The 21655-nt window shown below is 34.6% G+C and overlaps 1 protein-coding gene across 1 annotated transcript in view; it reads right to left on the reverse strand.

Moving 5' to 3' along the window:
• The window catches only part of LOC117114659 (carbonic anhydrase-related protein 10-like), a gene marked incomplete at its 3' end in the record, with an annotated part of 95537 nt that overhangs the window by 47643 nt on the left and 26239 nt on the right, over positions 1–21655 (reverse strand). Inside the window, exon 3 of the mRNA XM_033258349.1 lies at positions 8048–8187. Within this exon, the coding sequence (XP_033114240.1) occupies positions 8048–8187 (140 nt within the window). The remainder of the gene's footprint in view (positions 1–8047; positions 8188–21655) is intronic.

The following is a 21655-nucleotide window of genomic DNA, read 5'->3' on the forward strand; positions in this document are numbered from 1 at the left end:
TGTATGTAATCTGCGTGGTTGGCTTAAACCAGATCATGTAGACAAGAGTGCTCAATGCAGTATATAGCAGAGCAGATAGACAAATAAATAATAATAATAATAATAATGTATGTATATATGTATATATACGTGTATATATGTACATGTATATATATATATGTATAAATATGTATATATATATACTATATATATATATATATATATATATGTATAAATATGTATATGTATAAATATGTATATATATATATATATATATGTATATGTATATGTATAAATATATGTATATGTATATGTGTATATATGAACATGAGTTGTATAAAACATGAGTTGTATAAATAATAAGTCATGTGAGGTTTATGCATAGTAAAGATAAGATATTTGTTCATTTGGTACCACAGATAAGACCTGTAACTGAATACAACAAATCCTTTAAAATATTCCATCATTTAAGGCACAAATAAGTAATAACCTAATGCAACATAGCAATATTTTTCATCATACAACAAAAAAAAAGAAAATGAAACTTGAAAGATTCAGAAAAAAAAATGTAATAATACTGTAATTCATCCCCTTAAATATAAAAATATGATTTAGTTATTTGTATAAAATAATGAAATGTAGACTAGTATAAAAATGTTTTAAAACCCAGAAATTAATGAGCTAGAAATGCCAGCCTAATGTGAAATAATGTAACCTTGCATACAAGCCACTGGCAATTGTATGACTATATCCTAGAGCGCCATTTTAAAATAAAATTTATTATTCCCTCGTATAATTAATGCGTTAAACCGTGTTAGCGGTGATAACGATTAAAAAACAGGGGACGCCTCTCTAAATCTGTCATCGACTTGATGTGAATGCTAGTTGGAATACATAATGAAATGATCTCAAAGTTTTACAATCCATTAAGTTTACCATACGATGAAGTAAAGATCCAGGTTCTTCGTCAATGTACACCGCCTCAAAGCGTTCCGTTGGCTCGTCAATCATCGGTATTTTGATTTTACAGTCATTGTTTCCTGAGGAGAGTCTATCCAAGCTCTTTCGCAGAATCAAACAATTTCAACGCATAAAATTTTAACATACTTAATTCATCGGTAAAAAGAAACGTCTCATATGGGATAAAAGCTACGTAGATTAACGACTAGATTGCGATCATAAAGCAACGCTAAATTGTTGCAGGAAGTGTGGAGTGAACTCTAATATTTTGAATCGAAAATTTGTAACCTCAATCACTATCAAATTAGTTTAAGGAAAATTCACACGAACTTTCCATTTGAATGTAAAAATACTTAACTTCACTAAAATCACCCACAAAAGGCAACTTATAAAATATTCTATGCTACTCATTTGCATCTTTCATCTTGATAATTAGCATCTATGACTTTATTTCCAAGGGAATTCACAAGATCTTCCATTTGCATGCAAAAAATAATTTAACCTCATGAAAATTACCTACAAGGCACCTTATTAGAAAATTTCCTTCTATGCTGCACATTTGAATATCTATCACCTTGCAAATTTGCATATGCATTACCTTATTTTATATTCATTTAAAAACAATTCTGGTTACTTTAACCAGCAGATTTATCTGACTTCATGTTTCATTTAAAAATAATTTATAACCAGCAGATGAAAATTATGACTAAGTGTTCATATTCATTAAATCCTCCACTTACATTACGTTTTCTTTACATAATGCATTTGGTGCCATATATTTCTGCAAATGTAAATTCGCTAATGTATTTATTATTTATCATTATTAATAAATGCCTATTAGTTTAGCAGGAATAGGTGTAAAATATGCCTAGAAAATCAATTTTAATCATGCATTGGGGTTCAGCATTTCTTTCCTTGCATTTATATAGTTTAACGTCCCTCTACCTGTCAAGTAATGTTTTCAATGATGAATATGATTTGAATTATTTTTCAATAAATCTGCCCAAAAGCAACTAAAAATGAAATATGATGTGTTGCAATCAAGAAAAAATAACATTAGGTTTAACAGGGAATGAAGACGAATCAGAATGAAAATAATGTATCGATTAAGAATATATTTAAGTTTTACTTCTTCCACATTCAAGAACAAGTAAAACATGTCAATCAACAGATAGAATCAGTGGCAGTGCTATGGTGAGACAGGGGATTATGCCCCCATTGGTCATCCCAAACCCCTCCTAGTCAGCCAAGACCAAATATTAAAACAAATATATCATTCTCAGATCGGCTTAAAATTGATAATTGATCCTATACGACCATCACCAGTACTTCCCCCTTGAACCCCTCTGGACTCTGAAGGAGAAATGTTGAACTCCCTGTCGGCGAGCTTAGCCCCCCTCCCCTTGAATAGCTAACACTTGATAGAATTATGTAATGCTGCATGAAGTTATACAATGATTTGGGAATGGTGACATTTTTAGTCATAACGGAAAAGAGACATGCCTTCGACAATTTTTAACTTTAGACCCCGGGATTGGAAAGCGAGCATCTTAACCATGACCAAGGGCACAAACAAGGACTCGAACCACTGACCTCTAGATTGGAAGGCCAATGCTCTACCACTGCACCACATGTTTCTACACTGGGAAAGTATTCATTAATGGATTATGACTAATGGCTTCTACTAATTACATTATAATTAACATCACTTAGAAGTAACAACAGGCTGTTATGATAGTGGATAATTATCTTGTATGTAACTTGTACCCCTTTCGTTTGTATTAGTTTCTCCTTCTTGTCTTGGTGTATACCATCTCTAATGATGCAGGTATTGCACTTGTAGTTGATAAAGATTCATGTATATAAATCAAATATTAAATTAGAGTAACATCATGAATAATTAAAACAAAATACAAACATGGTTAATTAACTTTTATATCTTATGAAATTTTGATATATGATTTAATCTTGTTGTCAGCTCTGGTAGGAATTTTGTACATGAACTTATAAGCTCCTTGTTTGGTATCAACTTTCTAGTGATTTGCCCATATATGGACATCATGATACCATATTATACTCATATCACAGTTAACTGTCACATAAAACTTGAGAGCATCAACAGAGCTTAAAGACTTTATTTCGAGAAGAAAAATAAAATAATAAATTATAAACTTTAAATTTATATGGATAGATACAGTACATAAAAAAAAAAAACATTTATTGACAGATTTTACAAAATATATAAATAAGTGCAGTCATCAAGTTGCAATTTATAAAGATTTGAATGTTAAGATGTCTGTGGATTATATATCCCAGGAATGCGGTGATGCAAATCGATGTTAACAACTTTGGATATCCTCGGGTTTAATGTAATGAAAAGTATTTTCTTTCATTTATTTTACTTATGAAATGAGCTAATGGATAATGTATAGGTGAAAAGAAGATAAACCAGGATCATGTCAAGAAAAAAAATTGCAAGAGAGGAGTCATTAATGTTGATTTTTATTTGATTTGCTTGCATTGGTCTTTTCTGGTTGCTAAGCTACACTTAAACTAGACACGATAATGACACGACGACACGATAAAAATGCGCTAAGTGTTGAAGAATATAAACGTCGCAATGATATATCATTCGTGTCGTTATATCAAGTGTAAATGTGGCTTTAAGCTGGACACGCACTGCCTCTTACAACAATTCAAAGTCCACTCCTTTTGAACGCAGACATGATGCCGTCTGCTGAGTTGTTGGTTGCAGTCTGAGCAGATCGTCATTAAAAACGATCCGCTGCATGCGTTGTTGTCGTGTTGCGTTCTTCATAGAATCGCATTGGCCAACGACTGACGGCCAAGTGCCTAGCTTTAAACAGCTTGGTTGTTTATCCTGAGCGACATTCGCTTGGTTACACATACTGTGCGACTTGGGTAATTTCGCCAAAAACATTAAAACATGTGATGGTTTATGATGACATCACATCATGACCCAGTCTGTATAGGCACATAATGACCATATACTGTATGGCAACTGTTTTTTCTCAGGAAAAATTTGATAATCTGTAACATGGGCTTCACACAAGCTGTTTACTCTGAATTTTAGTTTTTTTCAGTTTTACCAAAACAGTCTACTCCAAACAAGATTTAATTCAATAGTAGAGAATCATTTACAACCTGTAAGTGGCATGTCTTACTCTCTGTTAGATGAGTATGTGAGTAAAAAAGATTTAATGTCACTTTAAAACTACACGAAAGGTTGATAACTCACACTGTAGGTCAGAAATTCCTAGGTCACAAAATGTTAAAACATGTTTCCAGAAATCTAAATAATCATTCAATAAGAAAAATAGAAGCAAATGGACAATAATTTTACATCAGATTGAAATCGTGTGAATTCCTAGTGACTGCTAACACTGAGGGATAAATTCAAAATTCACGTTTCCAAATGTCACCGACAATTTTCATGTGGATTCTCAATAACTTCACTTTTTCTTTGGTTAAGGTTTGACTAATCCATCAATGTGACAGGTTGTGTTTTTTTTTTCTTTCTCGGGAGGGGATGCACGTAGGATTATACTCAACAACGAATTAGAGTTTGAAACATGTTGATATCGAGACATGTGTACAAGTTTCTAGCCTGAAGACGTTGACCGCATCTAACAAAGCCTTTCAGGCGCTAACTAGCTGACTATCAAGTTTTATGAGTCTAATCTGTGATTTTTCATGTACATGCATGTGATACTCCACTAGCATGCCCAAATATGGAAATGGTATGACAAATCATGCCCATATATGAATGTGATACAATACTATCATACCCATATATGGATGTGGTATGACACCATCATGCCCATGTATGGATGTGGTATGACATCATCATGCCCATATATGGATGTGAAATAACACCATGCCCATCATGCCCATTATGTGGTATGACATCATCACATTATAAACTCAATGACAGTAGTGTACCAGTATGTCCAAAATTTAGCATAATTTTGTTGGTTTTCAGCACAAATTTCCTATTAATACTAATAGTTACTTTTTACAGTACATCATACTTAATTATTTCATACTTTACACCAATCATTTTTTTAAATAATTGGAAGACATTGTAATACCAGCTCTACATACTACAAATAGTACTATAAAGCTAGTTTAGACACAAGATGCTGCACTTAACAAAACAACAACTGAGTATTTTAGAAAAGCATCCAACATGTTAATACCTCACTAATAATCTATGCAGACGTACATCAAATTTTTTATCACACACAAATTGAAATTTTCTGTCATTTATTATTTTCTTTTACGGTATCAATCATAAATTTCATTTGTACCATGTTGCATGATTGACTGACAATAGAGTGTGTCATATATTTTATAACCTTACTAACAGTAAGATATATTCATGACCTTAATATAAACAATTTGAATAGGTGGAGTTGAATAGCTTGGTGGTTAAGATGCTTGCCTTCCAATCCCAGGGTCCTGGGTTCAATTCCTACCAATGCAGGATTTTTTCTCACGACATAAACAACTCCACTCCCTCATTCTAGTTTGTGTAAAGCATCGTGTGTGTATGTTTGTCTTGTGTAAGGGATTGTCACCTACAAGTAGGACAGTGATATATATTCGTTATTGGCAATCCTTGACACATGTGTTGTGTGCCTGAACAAAGAAAATTTCAGTAAGATAAAGGGTCATTTTATATAATTATTACATGTATACAACAAATTTCAGTAAGACAAGTGGTCAGTATAATAAAAGAATGCACCAACTATTGTCACCACAGATCTCCTTTAAAAGTGGTCAGTTACTAAAAATAAATGCATCTTTTATAAGTCACAAACAATTTCAATATGAAAAAAACCATATGAACTAACAAATTTCAATAAGATAAGTGGTCTTCAAAGGGCACGCATTATGGTAACCATTAATATCAGTAAGAAAAAGGTCACTTCCACTTCGGTAAATGATAAAAACCAAATATTTTTCACTTAAACTTTAACTTATATATATTACTAATTGCAAAAGGCAATGACAGATAATTAAAATTGATAACATTCTTTTTTATTTGGATGTAAAATGATCAATAACAGGATATCAACCAGGTTTCTACTCAATGCAAGACATTTCAAACTCTTTGAACTGTCAATGAAAAAAAAAATAATTTCCAATATATGTCGCTATACATTTCTAATAAATGTCACATACAACATCACAAAATTTCAATTACTAAATATCCACATGGTCCCCAATAGTCTGATTTGAGTGTGACTGAACCAACCTGGTTGTAAAAAGCTTTAAAAATAAATAGAATTTAGGTTTTTTTATTATTAAATTGTATTTCTTGCAACTTTTCTACTTGAAAGAAATTGAATTAAATTATTGAGGTTCATTTAATTGAAGTGTCTACAGGTAAAATATTTAGATATATATATATTGTTTACTTTATTATTTATTACTTTTTATTATTCCAAACAATTCAAGTTCGCCATTAAACAAATAGCAATATACTGCCCTCACATTTTTTACATGATATTATATGTCATTTGATTACATAGATAGAAGTGTGAAAGAATGAAGCTGTAATTCAATGTGCCTTCTTTACAGATATTAAATATACCAATTCTAATTTGATTGGGTTGTTTTTATGTTAAATATCATGTGACAAATTTTAAACCAATCAAAATCCTGCAATGTTTAGTAACTGCTTTGCATATCCACATATTGCTGAGGTAGCAAAAGATTTTGTTTCATTATTCTGGAATAAATAATTAGATGGGTTTTTTTTATGTTTAAATGTCATGTGACAAACTTTTAACCAATCAAAATCATGCTCAACTTCAAGGTTGGGAAACAAAACCGTTCCCAGCTGCTCCAAACCACTTCATAGTACAAGAAGTGAATGATTGTATATTACCTTCATTATGTTTACTTATATCTAGGACATAATTGCTAGGTCAGTTGCCTTGTTAAAGTAATAGTACAAATACAGTTTATTACACTTTCTAAGGAATCATTCTTATTCGTAACATCAACATACCCGCCAATTACAGAATGGAATTTCTATTACCATACATACAGTACTTGCGTATAAGAGGCTTAAAATAGCAAATTACAATTGGAAAACAGGGAATCGCCTTAAACATGCAACATACAAATTTAAGATTTTTGAAATCATGTTCACCCTATGTGCGGATCGTCCATAACATGCAAATTTCCTACTGTCCAATGAACCTACTAAATGTTAGTAGGAATGAACGCAATTTTAAATACTGGGAAAAAAGATTTTGATTAATATAAAAGTTTATAAAATAATATTATTTTGAAGATTAGCCCTACATTTGGATCCGTTTTTAGCCATCTAGATGTAGCACCAAGACCATAATGAGCAGCAAAAAGAGTATGAATTACCAAGTTGGAAAGGGGGGGGGGGGGCGTTTTATACACCGACATACACAAATCGTCCAAAAACCTTCTCAAACTCGGGGGTCGTCTTACACAGACTAAAGCCCGGCACTCTCTGCGCAAAACGGTCGTTGGCCGACACGGTTCCATGCTGAACGCAATGCCACGAAGTTGGACTCAATGTAAAACGGTCGTACGAATTCCCAGCTCAAGTCTCAATACTAAGCCTAGTAGGGAGTTGATTGGTTTGCAATTATCAAAAACAAAACAAAAAAACAGACTTGAACCCAGGTTCCTGGGACTGGAAGAAAGAAATTTGGACCATTAAACTTTTTACCAATATTAATTACCACCTGATCGTTTGAGACAATAGTTAACCAACAATAAAGTTTTTGATTAGAAATAAGAAATTTATTAAGAAATTATCTCCTTCCATGAAAGAAATTTTCATCTCCCCGATTTAAAAAATTTTTTTTTTATGAATTTCAGAAGTCAGGTACAATTTAATATATTGCTGGTATTTCTTTATTTAAAAAAAAAAAAAAAAAAAAAAAAAAACATTTAAAAATTATAAATATGGCAGCAGAGGATGAGAAAACAATCAATAACATCCTTCCAAAACCCATTTCCCCACCCCCCACCCCACTTTCAACTTAACAAATTAAGCCAAGACAATGCTGGATTTGTATTTATCATAGCTTACCTCATCATCGCCTTCAAATTTAAGCTCATTCAGATCACGGTCGTAGGTCAGCCTATTGGCTTGCAGGTTGATGGGCGATTGACTGTTCCCTTCTTTACACATTCTCCAAACTGCTCGTATATTGTACCACTCGTCCGGACCTGAAATGGAAGAAAAACAACAAACTTTATTCTTCCCTGCTGTAGCTTATCAATCCAGCTCCAGGTTCAAATCCGCTGCCACTGTTTCTGTTAACACAGTAACTGGCGTGAATGAGTTTCCTCGTCTAACAGGATGTTGCTGAGGGCACGAGGATGAGTGTACTGTATTGTCCAAAACAATATTCTATTGATGTTAACCCAGCTAACAATACCTTAAGAACATTATTAACATTACAATTGGTGTTAAAGATGCTATTTTGTAGAACCATTATGTACTTATAACCTAATTTCACAACATCAGAACGTCTGAACATTCCTACATCGTTGTGTGAACATTATTTTGTGACACCAAACCACAATATTTATACACGTAATAAGAACTTTTTGTGTTTGCTGGGAATTTGATATGTTACAAAATAATTTGTAAGTACTGTAGATCATTATAAAGAGTTTCGTTGGGAGAAACATGAGAAAGTGACACGTTAGTGACTTTGGGTGACAATATCTATAAAAAAATGTTACCTCCAAAATCATTTGGAACATTCCACTACTCTCATCCTCATAGACCGAGTCAACCAAAAGGTCTCCAGAACCAATCAACCTTCCATCCTCAAAATTTTGGCAATTTAAATGGTTTTTATACCTTAACCACCTTAACAAAGTTAACCACGTTAACCACGTTAACCAAGAATTAAGACATACAGCAAAATTACATAATATACCTATCAGTCAGCCTCATGCATCTATACTTGCTGCCTGACTGATATAATATAATAAAAGTTCAGTATATAAAGGTAAGGTCAATGCACTTAAAATACTTCTGTATAGATCTTTAATTACTACAAAAGCAGGTCAGCGTACTTATAATATGACTAATTAGAAAATTATGAATCCCATTTTCACAACAAAAAATAAAGAAATCGGGTTTTAACCTATTTTGACTACTTTATTTTTTTTTTTTTTTTGTGATGGCCACTAACAATTTCGTGTAAATTATAATTTACTGCGTGTCCTTCAGACTCCGAGGAGCTGTGTTTGAAATTGGTTTTAAAATTCCAGAGCTCTCCGCCAGCTAACTACAGTGCAGCTAAAACTAATCCATCATTTTCTACCTGATCAATAACACAGTTACAATATATAATAAATATTTATAACATATTCATAAGTATTTTGGTTCAAGTAAGTAACATAGTTCTAAGATTTGAAATATTGCATGAGTGATGTGAACATCATTTTAGTTTCAAATACTGTCTACAATTCACATCAGCTGTGGGTGATTTCTAGGCCTATATGCATGTAATTTTGCGTCGTCTGATAATATGGAAATTTCCTAGCATTTCTGACGCCAAGAAAACTCAAGCTCTTACCTATTTTGCAACCGGGATCAAACAAATAAGAAAAATAATCAACGGAGAAGAAGGAATTGAAAGCAAATGGGAAAAAAATGATGAAATGGTATTGCTTATACCCTGTTCATTTGTGTTCATCAGAGTAAGTTGTGTCTAATAATACTGATACTAGATAGGTAGGATTTGAAATGCGTGACTACACTAGTTGGCTGAGGCAGTGGGGGGGGGGGCCCTCTGGCGTCCAGATGCGGAGTCCCAGTGGGGGTCTAGGGGGATAAGGCCCCATGCGCTCTGATGATCTGAGCATTTTTAAGCTGTTTTAAATCAATTTCAGGGAGTGTTTGTTGACAATACCAGGTACGGTAAATAAACAAAAATATTTTTAATTAAACCACATACAAGTTGAGTTTCAATGTACATTATGTTTAATTTGAGCACCTGAACTATGTACAGAAACATTTAATTACTTAACAAACAAAAAATTTATTAAATATTCACGTAAATACTGTCTAATTACTCAAGTTACTGCATGACCATTTTTATATTTTTAATGAAACAAATTTATTCTAATTTTGAATACATTTTCCCCAGAATTTGTGATAATTTGTTATCATGCATAGGCCTATGCTAAATGCATGACAAATTTATGATCATGCACATGTTTCTGCAAAATGCGTGTTTCAACCAAAATCACTTTGAAATGCAGGACCGTCCCGCACGATGCGAGGCGGCTGGTAACTATTTAGATACTTGGCTCTTCCTAGGTCCATTTACAAGGTATCTAGAGTGGAAAATGTGGGTGGAAGGCGACAGTGAAACACCAATTTAGGTAGCTGTACAAGATGAGTTTCGGGCCTGCAAAGTGAAGTTAGAAGTTGTATAAAATACTTTTGAGTAACTATTACCCAAGTCACATGTAGAAAATATATCCAGAGAAATTAAAATCAAGATAAATGGTATCCAGACATACTTTCGATCTACATAAAAGCTGGCTTATTAGCTAAGCCATGCCAACCATAGGATAGGCCTGTAGTGATAAACATACTGTATGCCATGAGGACAAACATGTACATCTCTGGTTATATTATAGGGTAGGCTAATACATTGCCCTAGGTATATGAATACACTGTATAGGAAAGGATCATGACAACATGTGTGAAAGATTTGAGCCTAGGCTATGCCTACGGTAGGCTATTTACGACAAGATACGCTTCCATCATTTCTGCAATATGTTTCAGGCAATAAATTTCAACATAAACAATGCAGTTAAAACCTGTTTTAAATTTTCTGGCAACACTAAAAATATGTGTAACAATGATGAAATCTCGACATTAGGCCATGTAAAATAAAATAATTGGTTAGCATCCCCTCCCTACCATCCAAAAGGCCACCGACCCAATTTTTTTTTTTTTTTTAAACAAAACTCTCACAAACTCCATTTAATATAGGTTAGTTTACCAACCGTCCGCATGCTAGCCAGACCACTTTCAGTTCTATGCTCTACTGTTGTTTTATAGGCCTAGGCCTACTGTTGCCACATGGCATCCATGATGCCTGTTGTGTTGGAGTGAATTGTGCGTAATTATATAGAAATAATTGCATTATGACACTGTTAATCATAGGTAAAGTTTAGTTTCTGCTTGCTATAGACGAATTATATAATTTTTTTGTATGTAATTTTGGTCTCTGTTGATTTCTTTTTTTTTTTTTTTTTTTTTTTTTTTTTTTTTTTTTTTTGCTGTTTTTTCTTGCGACACTCTTTACCATGTTCGACGCAAGAAAAATAAAAAACCTCCCTCCCTACCATGAAAATTGATAACATAAGGATGCTAACCAATTGTTTTTACATGGCCTCACATTTACATTTTCTTCCATATGAATTTATTAATTAACATACATAATAATCATTTATATCATTGGTAAGTCTGCCACTGTATAAGTCAGTATTTTATTAATAATGACTTGCACCACAAACCAACTGACTGTATGTAAATCTATTTTAATTGAAAACTATCACACATTTTTTACTGAAAATCGCTAGGAACATGATGCGTAGAATCTTAACTGCACTGCATGGTAATAATTCAATGGTGATGGGGCATGTACATTAAACTGCTAGCCCTGTTGAATTAATAATGGAGACCTACGACCTGGCGTCTATCGAGAACTTTAAGTGTCCGTCCTACCAACATATTGCCAATGCTGAATCAATCCTCTCGAAAACGTGACCCTTCCTAGGCCTACTATCTATATAGTCCTTTGGAGTAAAGGCTAGCCAGCAGTATGCCTATAGTTAGGCACTGTTCTTTTAATTTATTTTTTCTTTACTTATTATTCATTTTATTTTTCGGATACTTTCACACCGCACCGCACGTGTATACGCGCTCTTTCACTGACAACACATCAATACCTTTGGACTCAGCCAAATAGCTACACAGAAGAGAAGTAGGCTAGGCCTAGCCGCGGGAGTCTCCCGGAAATGGAAGGCCCCCGCGAGTGGCTTCTTCTTCCCATTCCAACTTGGGACCTTGTCTGTTGTACGTATCTCCTTTGTGCAGATAAGCCTACGCTAAACAACATTATTAAAATAACATTACTCATTTATCCTTTTGGGCCTATGCCAATAATATAAAACATTGTTTTACCATCATCAAACTTCGAATGTGTAAAAAAGGAACTTTGTTTTCATCCTATCCTTCAACAGGCCAAAAAGAAAAGGAAGTTTTTAGAACGAATACTGCCCTCTTCGGTAAGAAACTTCATAAACTTTCTTTTTAGCGAGCTTCTCATTGGTTGCTGGTTGCTTACACAAATAAATAATAATAAGTACAGAGTACCAGATGAAAACGTTAAATTAATAATGATGGACTAATGAAAGCTTATTGAATCAGATCATCGTTAATGATTATGTTTTATTTAGCCTCGGGTCAATGCCAGAATACGTTTTTAAAATCTTTGGCGCCCAACTGCTTGTCTCTACTATTTCTGCCTCTCGAAACATAATCGAGAAATACTTATTGCTAAATATTAGATTTATCTTATCTATGAGTAGGTTGTCGCCGAGTAGAGTACAGTAAGGTCGGTAGATCAAATAGATTTATACACAATATTGCGTCTGATTTGCCTGATTACATACATAATGTGTAAATTAAAGTGGCTTAACTAGCCAATTGAAATAAGTAGCTCATACTAAAGGTGCTTAACAGAGGCTCTAAGCTTTAAAACTAATTAAGGCTTTAATCATTATTAGTAGTAACAATACAAAAAAATATGTTTATTTGTCATTTGCATATAATAACGGTACAAAACGCATTATAGAAATTGTTTTCAGCTCTTAAGCTAAAACCACATTTCAATTTACTGAAATTACGGTTTCTGTTGCAAAAAAAGTCTACACAAATTTGCAAAATGGTCTGAAGTAGTTATTACTGTATACGGAAACAATAAACACTAACATTCATACTGCACTATCAACATGATAACCACATATAACATGTGCCTAGTAAAAATTGTCTAGTTTGTAGCTATGTTGTTTGTAATTTATTATCATACTTATAGACATATATGTGTGTATATATGTGTATGCATTCATATCATCAGTACCATATTTACCCGTACTATCTCTCAAGCTTATATATTTTGATCATAAGATATATTTTCACAAAAAAATGTTTATTACTTCAGATGTAGTGTTTAGATCACCTTGATAACTTGTACTGAAAACATACTTTAAGCATATCTTGGTAATGCGCTTGCTCTCAGTAAAAACTGTACCAGAGAATACATCAAAGGAATTGCCGATGCATAAATTCATTCTATAATGTGTTTAAAGTACATAACGGGTTAAGCAAATTCGTCAAAGTAGCTGCAAAACAATTTCCAATTTAAAGGGGCTCTCTCGTGCGTTGACTCTAGCGCTGACCTATTAAAAGCGCGCCTACAGCGTCAGTGCGTATTATGCAAATGTGGCTAGGTAATACATCTCAACCAATCAAGGATGACAAGCTGAGGGTGAATGAACACTCGATGTAGATTCGAGCAACAGTTTCTAATTAGAGCAAATATATTCACGGTGTTGTTATTAGAACTTAAATAGTTTTTTACCAATATATATTATTTGGTAATACATCATGGCATCAATATTATTATGTCATTTGGTAATAATGGGAACACAGTTTATGGTATGTGCACATGATGACCTCATGTTGAACTGTACTTTCTTGTAGTAAGCAGCTTATGAATGTCTCCTTTATGGCAAGGCATAAGACGTAATGACGTCACATCAAGTTATCCGTACATGCGAGGACTTTCGGATTCTGGTAGATGTTGTCAAAGTAGGATACTTTTGAGATTTATAAATTTTGAAGTGAACCAACTAGCTCCAACACCAAATGTTACTAAAAATATAAAAATATTATAATAATATATTTAAGTTATTTTTTATCCGAGTTGTCTGCTGGGCCGAGTTGTCGTTGGTTTGGGTCGAAGTGACCTGGTAGACAAATTAGACATAGGTACATTGTACGATTTTAGAAGGTGGAAAATAGACGTTCACGCATTTGTATACTGAACATTTTTGTAAAAACACAGACCGGTTTGATTAGCAAAGCTTCTGTCAAGTAAATCTTTTGGCACAATACACATCAATATAATCATAGCATTCATAAAATATCAACGTGTTTATTCATTAGGGAGTTTTCGCATGCTTACGAAAACGACAACGAATACGGTTACGTCATCAATATTTTAGATGCAGTATCATATCAGTCACATGACATTAGGCGATTCATGCCAAAGATCATTATTCAGCTCGTACAGACTTGGTACAACATATTAGGCACTTTACGCAAGAGGACGGGGAGCCGTCGACAACGCAAATTCGAGTTTTAAAAGCGCCAAAGTGTTTACTGTAGTCTTCATGCTCTGATGAACACAGAAAACCGTCCACCCGTCTTCCCGTCCTGTTGGGTAAAGTGCCTAATTGTCAAGAATGTTCCAGGCACGCACGACGATATCGATAATGACGTATTCGTTATCGTTATCGTTACAAATAATTTAATACAATTATACGTGACAAATATATGAGATGGTCCAGCCATCAGTAGCTTAGGGATTCAAGTCTGGAAGAAGCAGAAGATATAAATGTATGTCAGCAACAATGTACACAATGGATAGTCTTTCTTTTTATAGTTCTTGCGTATGTTCGTTGATCTTCACGTCACCGAAAGATGTTATTTGTATGTGTCGTCAGAATGAGCATCTATCACGGTAAAGAAATGAATGACGTTTGGTTATTTAATGTTCATATTTTTGTGCTTAAAAGGTCCATGCTTAAAATGTATAATATTGTTTTTTGTTTTTATTTTCATGTATATTCAGTCATGTTCTTAAATTATCCAAGTGGGATGAATAAAGATTTGAAAATGAAAATTGAAAACAGAAACAAACAATTAACTTACTCATTAAACTGTTGATAGTAATGAAGTATCATCACTAACAATTTTTTTTATATTTATTCAAATTTCTGCTATATGCATTACCAACAAAATTTTAAAACAATAGAAAGCAAGAAAGGAAAGACCAGATAGGTACTGGACATTTATGCAGTTTGGTCAACCCGGAACAATACAGAATTGATCAGAAGAATTACACTCTAAAACAACAGCATAAAATATAGAGTACAATTCGAGAGTCATTATCGTTATTTAAGCTATGTGCAGAGTATCATTTTTTATGTGACAAATACATGTGATATGCCCATATTCAGGTGTAATATGACGTCATCATGTCCATGCTTTAGAAAACAACAAGGGCCTACACGAGAACTGCATTATCATCAGATGTGTTGAACAAGAGCGTTGCAAACATTAAGAAAAACAACTAATTACAAAGATAAGTTATTAATAGGGTATATGCACAATAAATAGCGTATACTGTATAAAGAAAGAAAATTATCTCAGATGTCTTTTAATTAATTCTTAAATTAGATTAGATTAGATTAGATTGCATTTACTATGTCGATTTTGAACTTGACAATTAATGTACAGGCCCGTAGCCAGCTTCTTCCAAGGAGGGGGGGGGGGTTGGGCGTGAGGTCGACAGTCGAAGCCCCGGTGGGGTCGGTGGAACCCCAAAAGCAAGAGGATTTTTTGTGCTTTATGGGTCTAAATAATGCAATAAAAGCAGATATGTTTGAAAATGTCTGTGTCTGGGTGGGTCTGCAGTGCATTAGTTGGGTTGGAGGACTTATCTAGGAAATTTAAAGAGGGGGGTTTGCCAGAAAGGGGGAGTTCTCCGAACCATAAACACCCCCACCCCCTGGATACGGGCCTGATGTACGTGGTTAGTATTGCAATTTCAACAACAAAATGATGATACTGATATGAGAAGATAATAACATAGGCCTGTGCATGTCTAGCTCCTCTTAACGTTTATGTAGATGGGGATGACATGTCTATTAGCAAACAATAAAACAAATCACAAACACAAAAATCTGTTATTCTCATAATTAGTCTGCTCATTATATTGATAACCAGAGTTTCAGAAAATTTCAGTTCATGATTCTGCCAGAGAATTGTAAACGCTTCAATCATCTAACTACACAGCTGGTATAATAGTTGAGTTACCAGACAAAACATCGACGGGTCGTGGGTTCAAATCTGAATATCGGAACAGAACACGTTCTCGAGGTGATGTCTTCCACGAATTCACTGCTGTTGCCGCCATCATCACGTTTTTAACGATAACTCTTTCCACCAAGCGTGTCAACCTAGGTTCTGTCGGAGAGTTTATCGTCGTAAATATCGTCATCAGATACACATTCAATAATTGACGTCCATATCAAATGAAATGGATAATAATAAGGTCGTGTTACTATAATATGATGATGTTTCTACAACCGCTAATATTTCGCTTATAAAAGAAACACAAAAATGTGTACACTGATGGGAACGATTTATGTGTTTTTGCCAAAATTTGACTATTTTTCTCCTAGTCGTTTTCGGCTGGTTCTTACATTATGGTATCCAAAGATTATGAAAAGACAGATTATGTTTAAATTAACTTTGTTCAACATCATTTTCATAGCATTCAATTTTATAAATTATCCAGAATCAAGCCTAAATTAAATTAATTAGATATCGTCTGAATTAACATTTTTAACCTTAAAACTAGAAGTTACTATTCTGTATGTAAAACAGACCACAAGAGAATTAAAAAGTAAGAACTAAGTTATATATGAAAAAAATAGAAGTGAAAAAAAAAAAGATTATGAAGTAAAACAAATCATTAAAAACTCACTCGACGATAGGCCTACTGAGATTAGAACCAGGGTCGCATTGAGTTGGTGAGGGTAAAATTGAGAGTTCTGACCATATGGCTTTGGAACTGGACTTGGTTGTACTCAGTCGATTTTCAGTCTATCTACCCAAGAGGGGTTGGATTGGATTGGATTTATTCTGTGTAAACACGCAGGATAGCCCACGAAAGTCTCGAAGAAGACTTATTTCCAGTGGGGTCCTTCTGGTGGTGATTGTGCAGTACACCGGGAGACAATCTCCTACTCTTTTCCGAAAAGTGTACTGCGTTCTTTAAAGTGCTTAAACGTCTCATCCGAAACGGTGACTTGTATTTCAGCCCTGCAGCTGAAACAAACACAAAGAGAGGCAGAGATGATAATTGAACCGGGGACTTAGAGATCTCCACGGTTCAGCGCACACAGTGGCTACCACCAGATTAGCCGACTGGGCTATAAGCTTGGAGTAAATTTTATATGCCTGATGGCGAAGATTGTTTATGCTGTTCATGGTAATTTTAGCTGCCTCTAGTTGGAAACTAGTTTTCTAGTTGCTTAGAAAACATAAATTGCATCATTTTCATTATTGATTGATTGTACTGTACTATTTGCCTCCGTGATATGGTCGATGATGATGATGATGATGATGATGACTACCACCGTTCTTCAGCACATCAATATTGTTAAGATATTTCACAGTACTGCATATTCTCTTGTTTTTATATTTTGATATAGATGTTGTTACCATTGTTTTGACAAATGTTGTTAAAACCTGAATCATGGTTGACATGGTTAATTGTATGACGTAATCTTCGGTCCATACCAGAGGAAACATGAAAGCAAGCAATGATATAGTATTGCTTTTACTGGCAGACAATCGCATGATAAATAATAAAGTTAATTCACGAAGCCATGGCTTATGTGTATATAGGGCTATACATACGTTAGGCATGGTTTCATGTGATACCTGTCTCTTATACACATCTAGATGTGTATAAGAGACAGGAAATACACTGTACGACACACAGGTCGTTGAATATTAATACAACACGCGCGAAATTTAGCTCACTACCATGCCATATATCGAAACCACCAATGACTTTCTTTCATTATCGAGGTGTTGGATTGTAATCTAAGGGGCGCACTAGGTTTAACTAAATAGCCTATCCGCGTTTGCCTATACACACTAAAAGTTTAGTTATAGCCGATATAAAAAGAGGTAGATTATTTAAGTAGCCCTATATTTTTTACAATCCGGAAAAAAACACATAATAAACAATCTTAATCGCTGAGTACTCTTCTGTATTAATTCACACCACACTCTCGTATAATTTAATCACATAGTTTTATTTCCACCTTGTCATGAATACAGGCACGAAACGTCTTTCATTAAAAATTATATTCAATATTATCATCTTCGTTCACTAATACAACCATGTTGATATCTATCAAAATCCGTATACGGACATACTGTCCAAGAGCGGCGCGTGTTGTCGTCATGGTAATATCCATTTTTAGATCTGTCACAATATCGGGTCGTGGCACTCGTGCGTGACGCAAGTCGATACGTGAACTAATTGTGGAAAAGAGGTTACCATCAATATTATATTATCACGTTAACTTCTAACATCACAGATTATCTTCTCCTCATCGATTTTCTTTTATCATTCACTACCACATCACCTAGTTTTACACCTGAGCTACCCACGGGGATGGGGTGTAGTGATGTGCTGTATGGGTCAAATGAGGTGGGTTTCTTAATGGCTGGGTGGGACAAGGAAGAAACGGTTGGATCGCAGCTTAACTGTAGTGGTTCCGAGGGCCAAATACTCAGTTGCAGTACTTGGCTAAAGATAGATTACTGGTTGAGAAAAAAAGGAGTTTAAAAACCTTTCCAATTATTGGGAAAAGTGGACTTGTTAGGTGGGGGGGGGGGGCGTACGCACAAATCGCACGCCATCCGCTAAATACGAACCTGGTCTGCGATGCAAACATATTCAGGTCGTGGCTTTACTACGAACCTAGCGTCATTAGATTGGCGTGCGGAGTTCGACGAGCGTTCACCCGCGGTCAATAGCACATACCACCATTAATATCATATCGATCTGAGCCAATATTTGCTCGGTTTAGTAAAGTAATTATTACAGAACAAATGCTAGTTTATGTGCAATTGACATGCAGATTGGGTGTAAATCTGCCGAAGGGATGTGGATTGTGCGATGGCTGAGATTTGATAATTGGAGTGAATAAGTAGATAATCTTTGCTACTGCAATAACTTGCCTGATGGCGACAAAGTTTATTTTATTTTGAACAAAGTATTAAAAGATTAACATAAGCAACACGCATAATGCAAATTAAATCAAAACAAACATATACAAAATTACAGACTTTCATACAGTATACAGTATAAACTTAATTTAATAACAAGTGTACCATTTCTGACTAAATAATAAATCCAATCTGTTGTTAACACAACGGATACCTTTATCGTTTTTTCTTCTCTCTCCGACGTTCAAAATATTTCTTAATATAGGTCTACAAGTAGTAGTACTTCTTCTTCTTTGTCTACCAGAGCCATTCGATATTTAATTTTATACGAATACAAGCATAATAATAATAAACAGAACTCGTCTAAGAACCATCCTAAGCCTGTATATTACAATGACATGTCGCTAAACCTGGATGGTTCTACTAATTGATGGAGCAATGCACCTGCGACGTCATCACAAATCTAGTTGAGAGTGTCTACGCAACGAACGCACGCGAGATTCGTAATTTCAAAAATGGGATCAATTACGTCACCAATTTTTTGACAACCCTTCCATATTGTCAATATGGTGTACGAGATGCATATGATCGTACACCAATTGTCAATAATGTTCCAGGCACGAATGACGATAATAATAATGACGTATTCGTATTCATTATCGTTTTCGTAAGATTTCAAAATCTCCCTATAATGTAACTGAGTAGGCCTATGCTAAATCGGTTCTCAAATTGTATAAAATAGGTAAACTTCTCCTTTAAACAAAATGCTTTTCATTCCTCATCGTTTATTACAAAAGTATCCCTTATTTCTTTTCTGTTTTATCCTTTACACACTTTTACCTCAACGCCCGATATTTTTTTAACTCTATAATTTATTGATTTTCACATGCTTCCGTTGGTATACATATTTGAGGGTACCTCTCTACTAATTCTTACTTGACCCTTTTGTCAGTTGAATTCAACAACTGCTTCTTAACATCGTCGCTGATTCCTTTAAAGCCAATTTCAGACTAATTTTGAAAGTACCAGCAATTTATTGACAGTGACTTCGGCGATGGTGATGATGGAAAATAATAACATTTTGTTATTAGTATGCAGGGTGGCGCCAAGATTTGCCCTACGGGGGGCTGAGGTCCCCGAGGGGGCGATGCCCCGACGAGGGGTCAGATTTCCCCGACGAAAGCAAAGTTGCCGTGGTCGAGCTTCGATTAAATAGTTTCGAAAGTGGTCCAAGGGGCGAAGCCCCGAAAATTTTGACAATTTAGGGGTTTTGACAATTTTAGGATTTTAGAGTCTACTAATATTGTAGAAAATATATAATTTTTGTTCTCCCCGACAAATTGTGCTTTTTCTTCCCAAACGGGCCCCCGCTGGCGCCACCCCTGTTTGTATGTAGTTACTAGGTTGTAAAGCCTGGTTTCCATAGCATCGTTACAGCTTTTCACTGCAGTCGTTGCACTGCGTAGTCTGTCCCCGACGAATAGGGAAGGCGCGCCGATTCAACCGACTAATCAGCATCGCCGAAAGCTGTCGGCAATGGTGTGTTGCAATTTTGTGGAAACCATTTTAAAGGTATGGTGCCTCAAAATGCAATAGGGACGCATAACATTATGAAAATATACAGTACAATCAAGATAAATACTTACAGGTTGCAACTTATTGAACTGTAACACATTTAATCGTTTCTTGAAAACTACGATCCTTTTAATGTGAGATTTGGATTCAAATCACCAATGCAATGACTTATCCTTTATTTCAAGAGTAACAGTTGCTATGGGATATTTTATTGACTCGTGAATGGAATTCTTGGGATCCTAGATGGTCCATAGGCTAATGTCGTTAAACGAGTGGGAAGTTGTTTTTAGAAAATTGAGGTTCAGCATTGGCATACTTAATTCATAGAAAATGCCATGATTAATCAAAAAGTGACCCATATAAATTAAGGAATTTTAAAAAGAACCATTATAATAAATGTACGTCATATAATTTGCCATTCTCTGCTGATTTATAAAGGTAATTACGGTACCGGTATTAAATATTTCAGCTCTTCAGCAATGGGAAGCTGAACGGGGCACCCTCGTTAAATATATAGGTATGACATCTAGATGTGTATAAGAACACAACATAGATCAGCTATCAGAACATCTAAGCTTGATCAACCAGTAGCCGAACATTTCAATTTAGCTGGTCATTCAATTTCAAATTTCAGAGTGATTGCAATTGACCACAATGCCAGTTGGAACGACAAAAATCGCAAAGATAAAGAGAATCACTGGGAACTTTTACTTAAAACAACCACACCATTTGGACTCAATATTAGGAACGTTCTCTCAGTACACTAAATTAAACCAATGGCATTTCAATTTATTCTGGATAAATCATTTGGCTTATTTATTGAGGCTTGCCTCTAAAGTTTAGTTTTGGCCTTCCTATTTACTTGTTTATAGGCTGTTTATTCTAATCTCACCCAGCCTATTGTTTCCAATCATGCTTGCATGAAATTCTCACTTTATACCATCTAGCTTTTTCTACCCTCACACACTCGCCACTGAGGAA

This window comes from Anneissia japonica, unplaced genomic scaffold (assembly GCF_011630105.1).
Source record: "Anneissia japonica isolate Jap-2015-1 unplaced genomic scaffold, ASM1163010v1 scaffold288101_len212226_cov194, whole genome shotgun sequence".
Lineage (NCBI taxonomy): Eukaryota > Metazoa > Echinodermata > Crinoidea > Comatulida > Comatulidae > Anneissia > Anneissia japonica.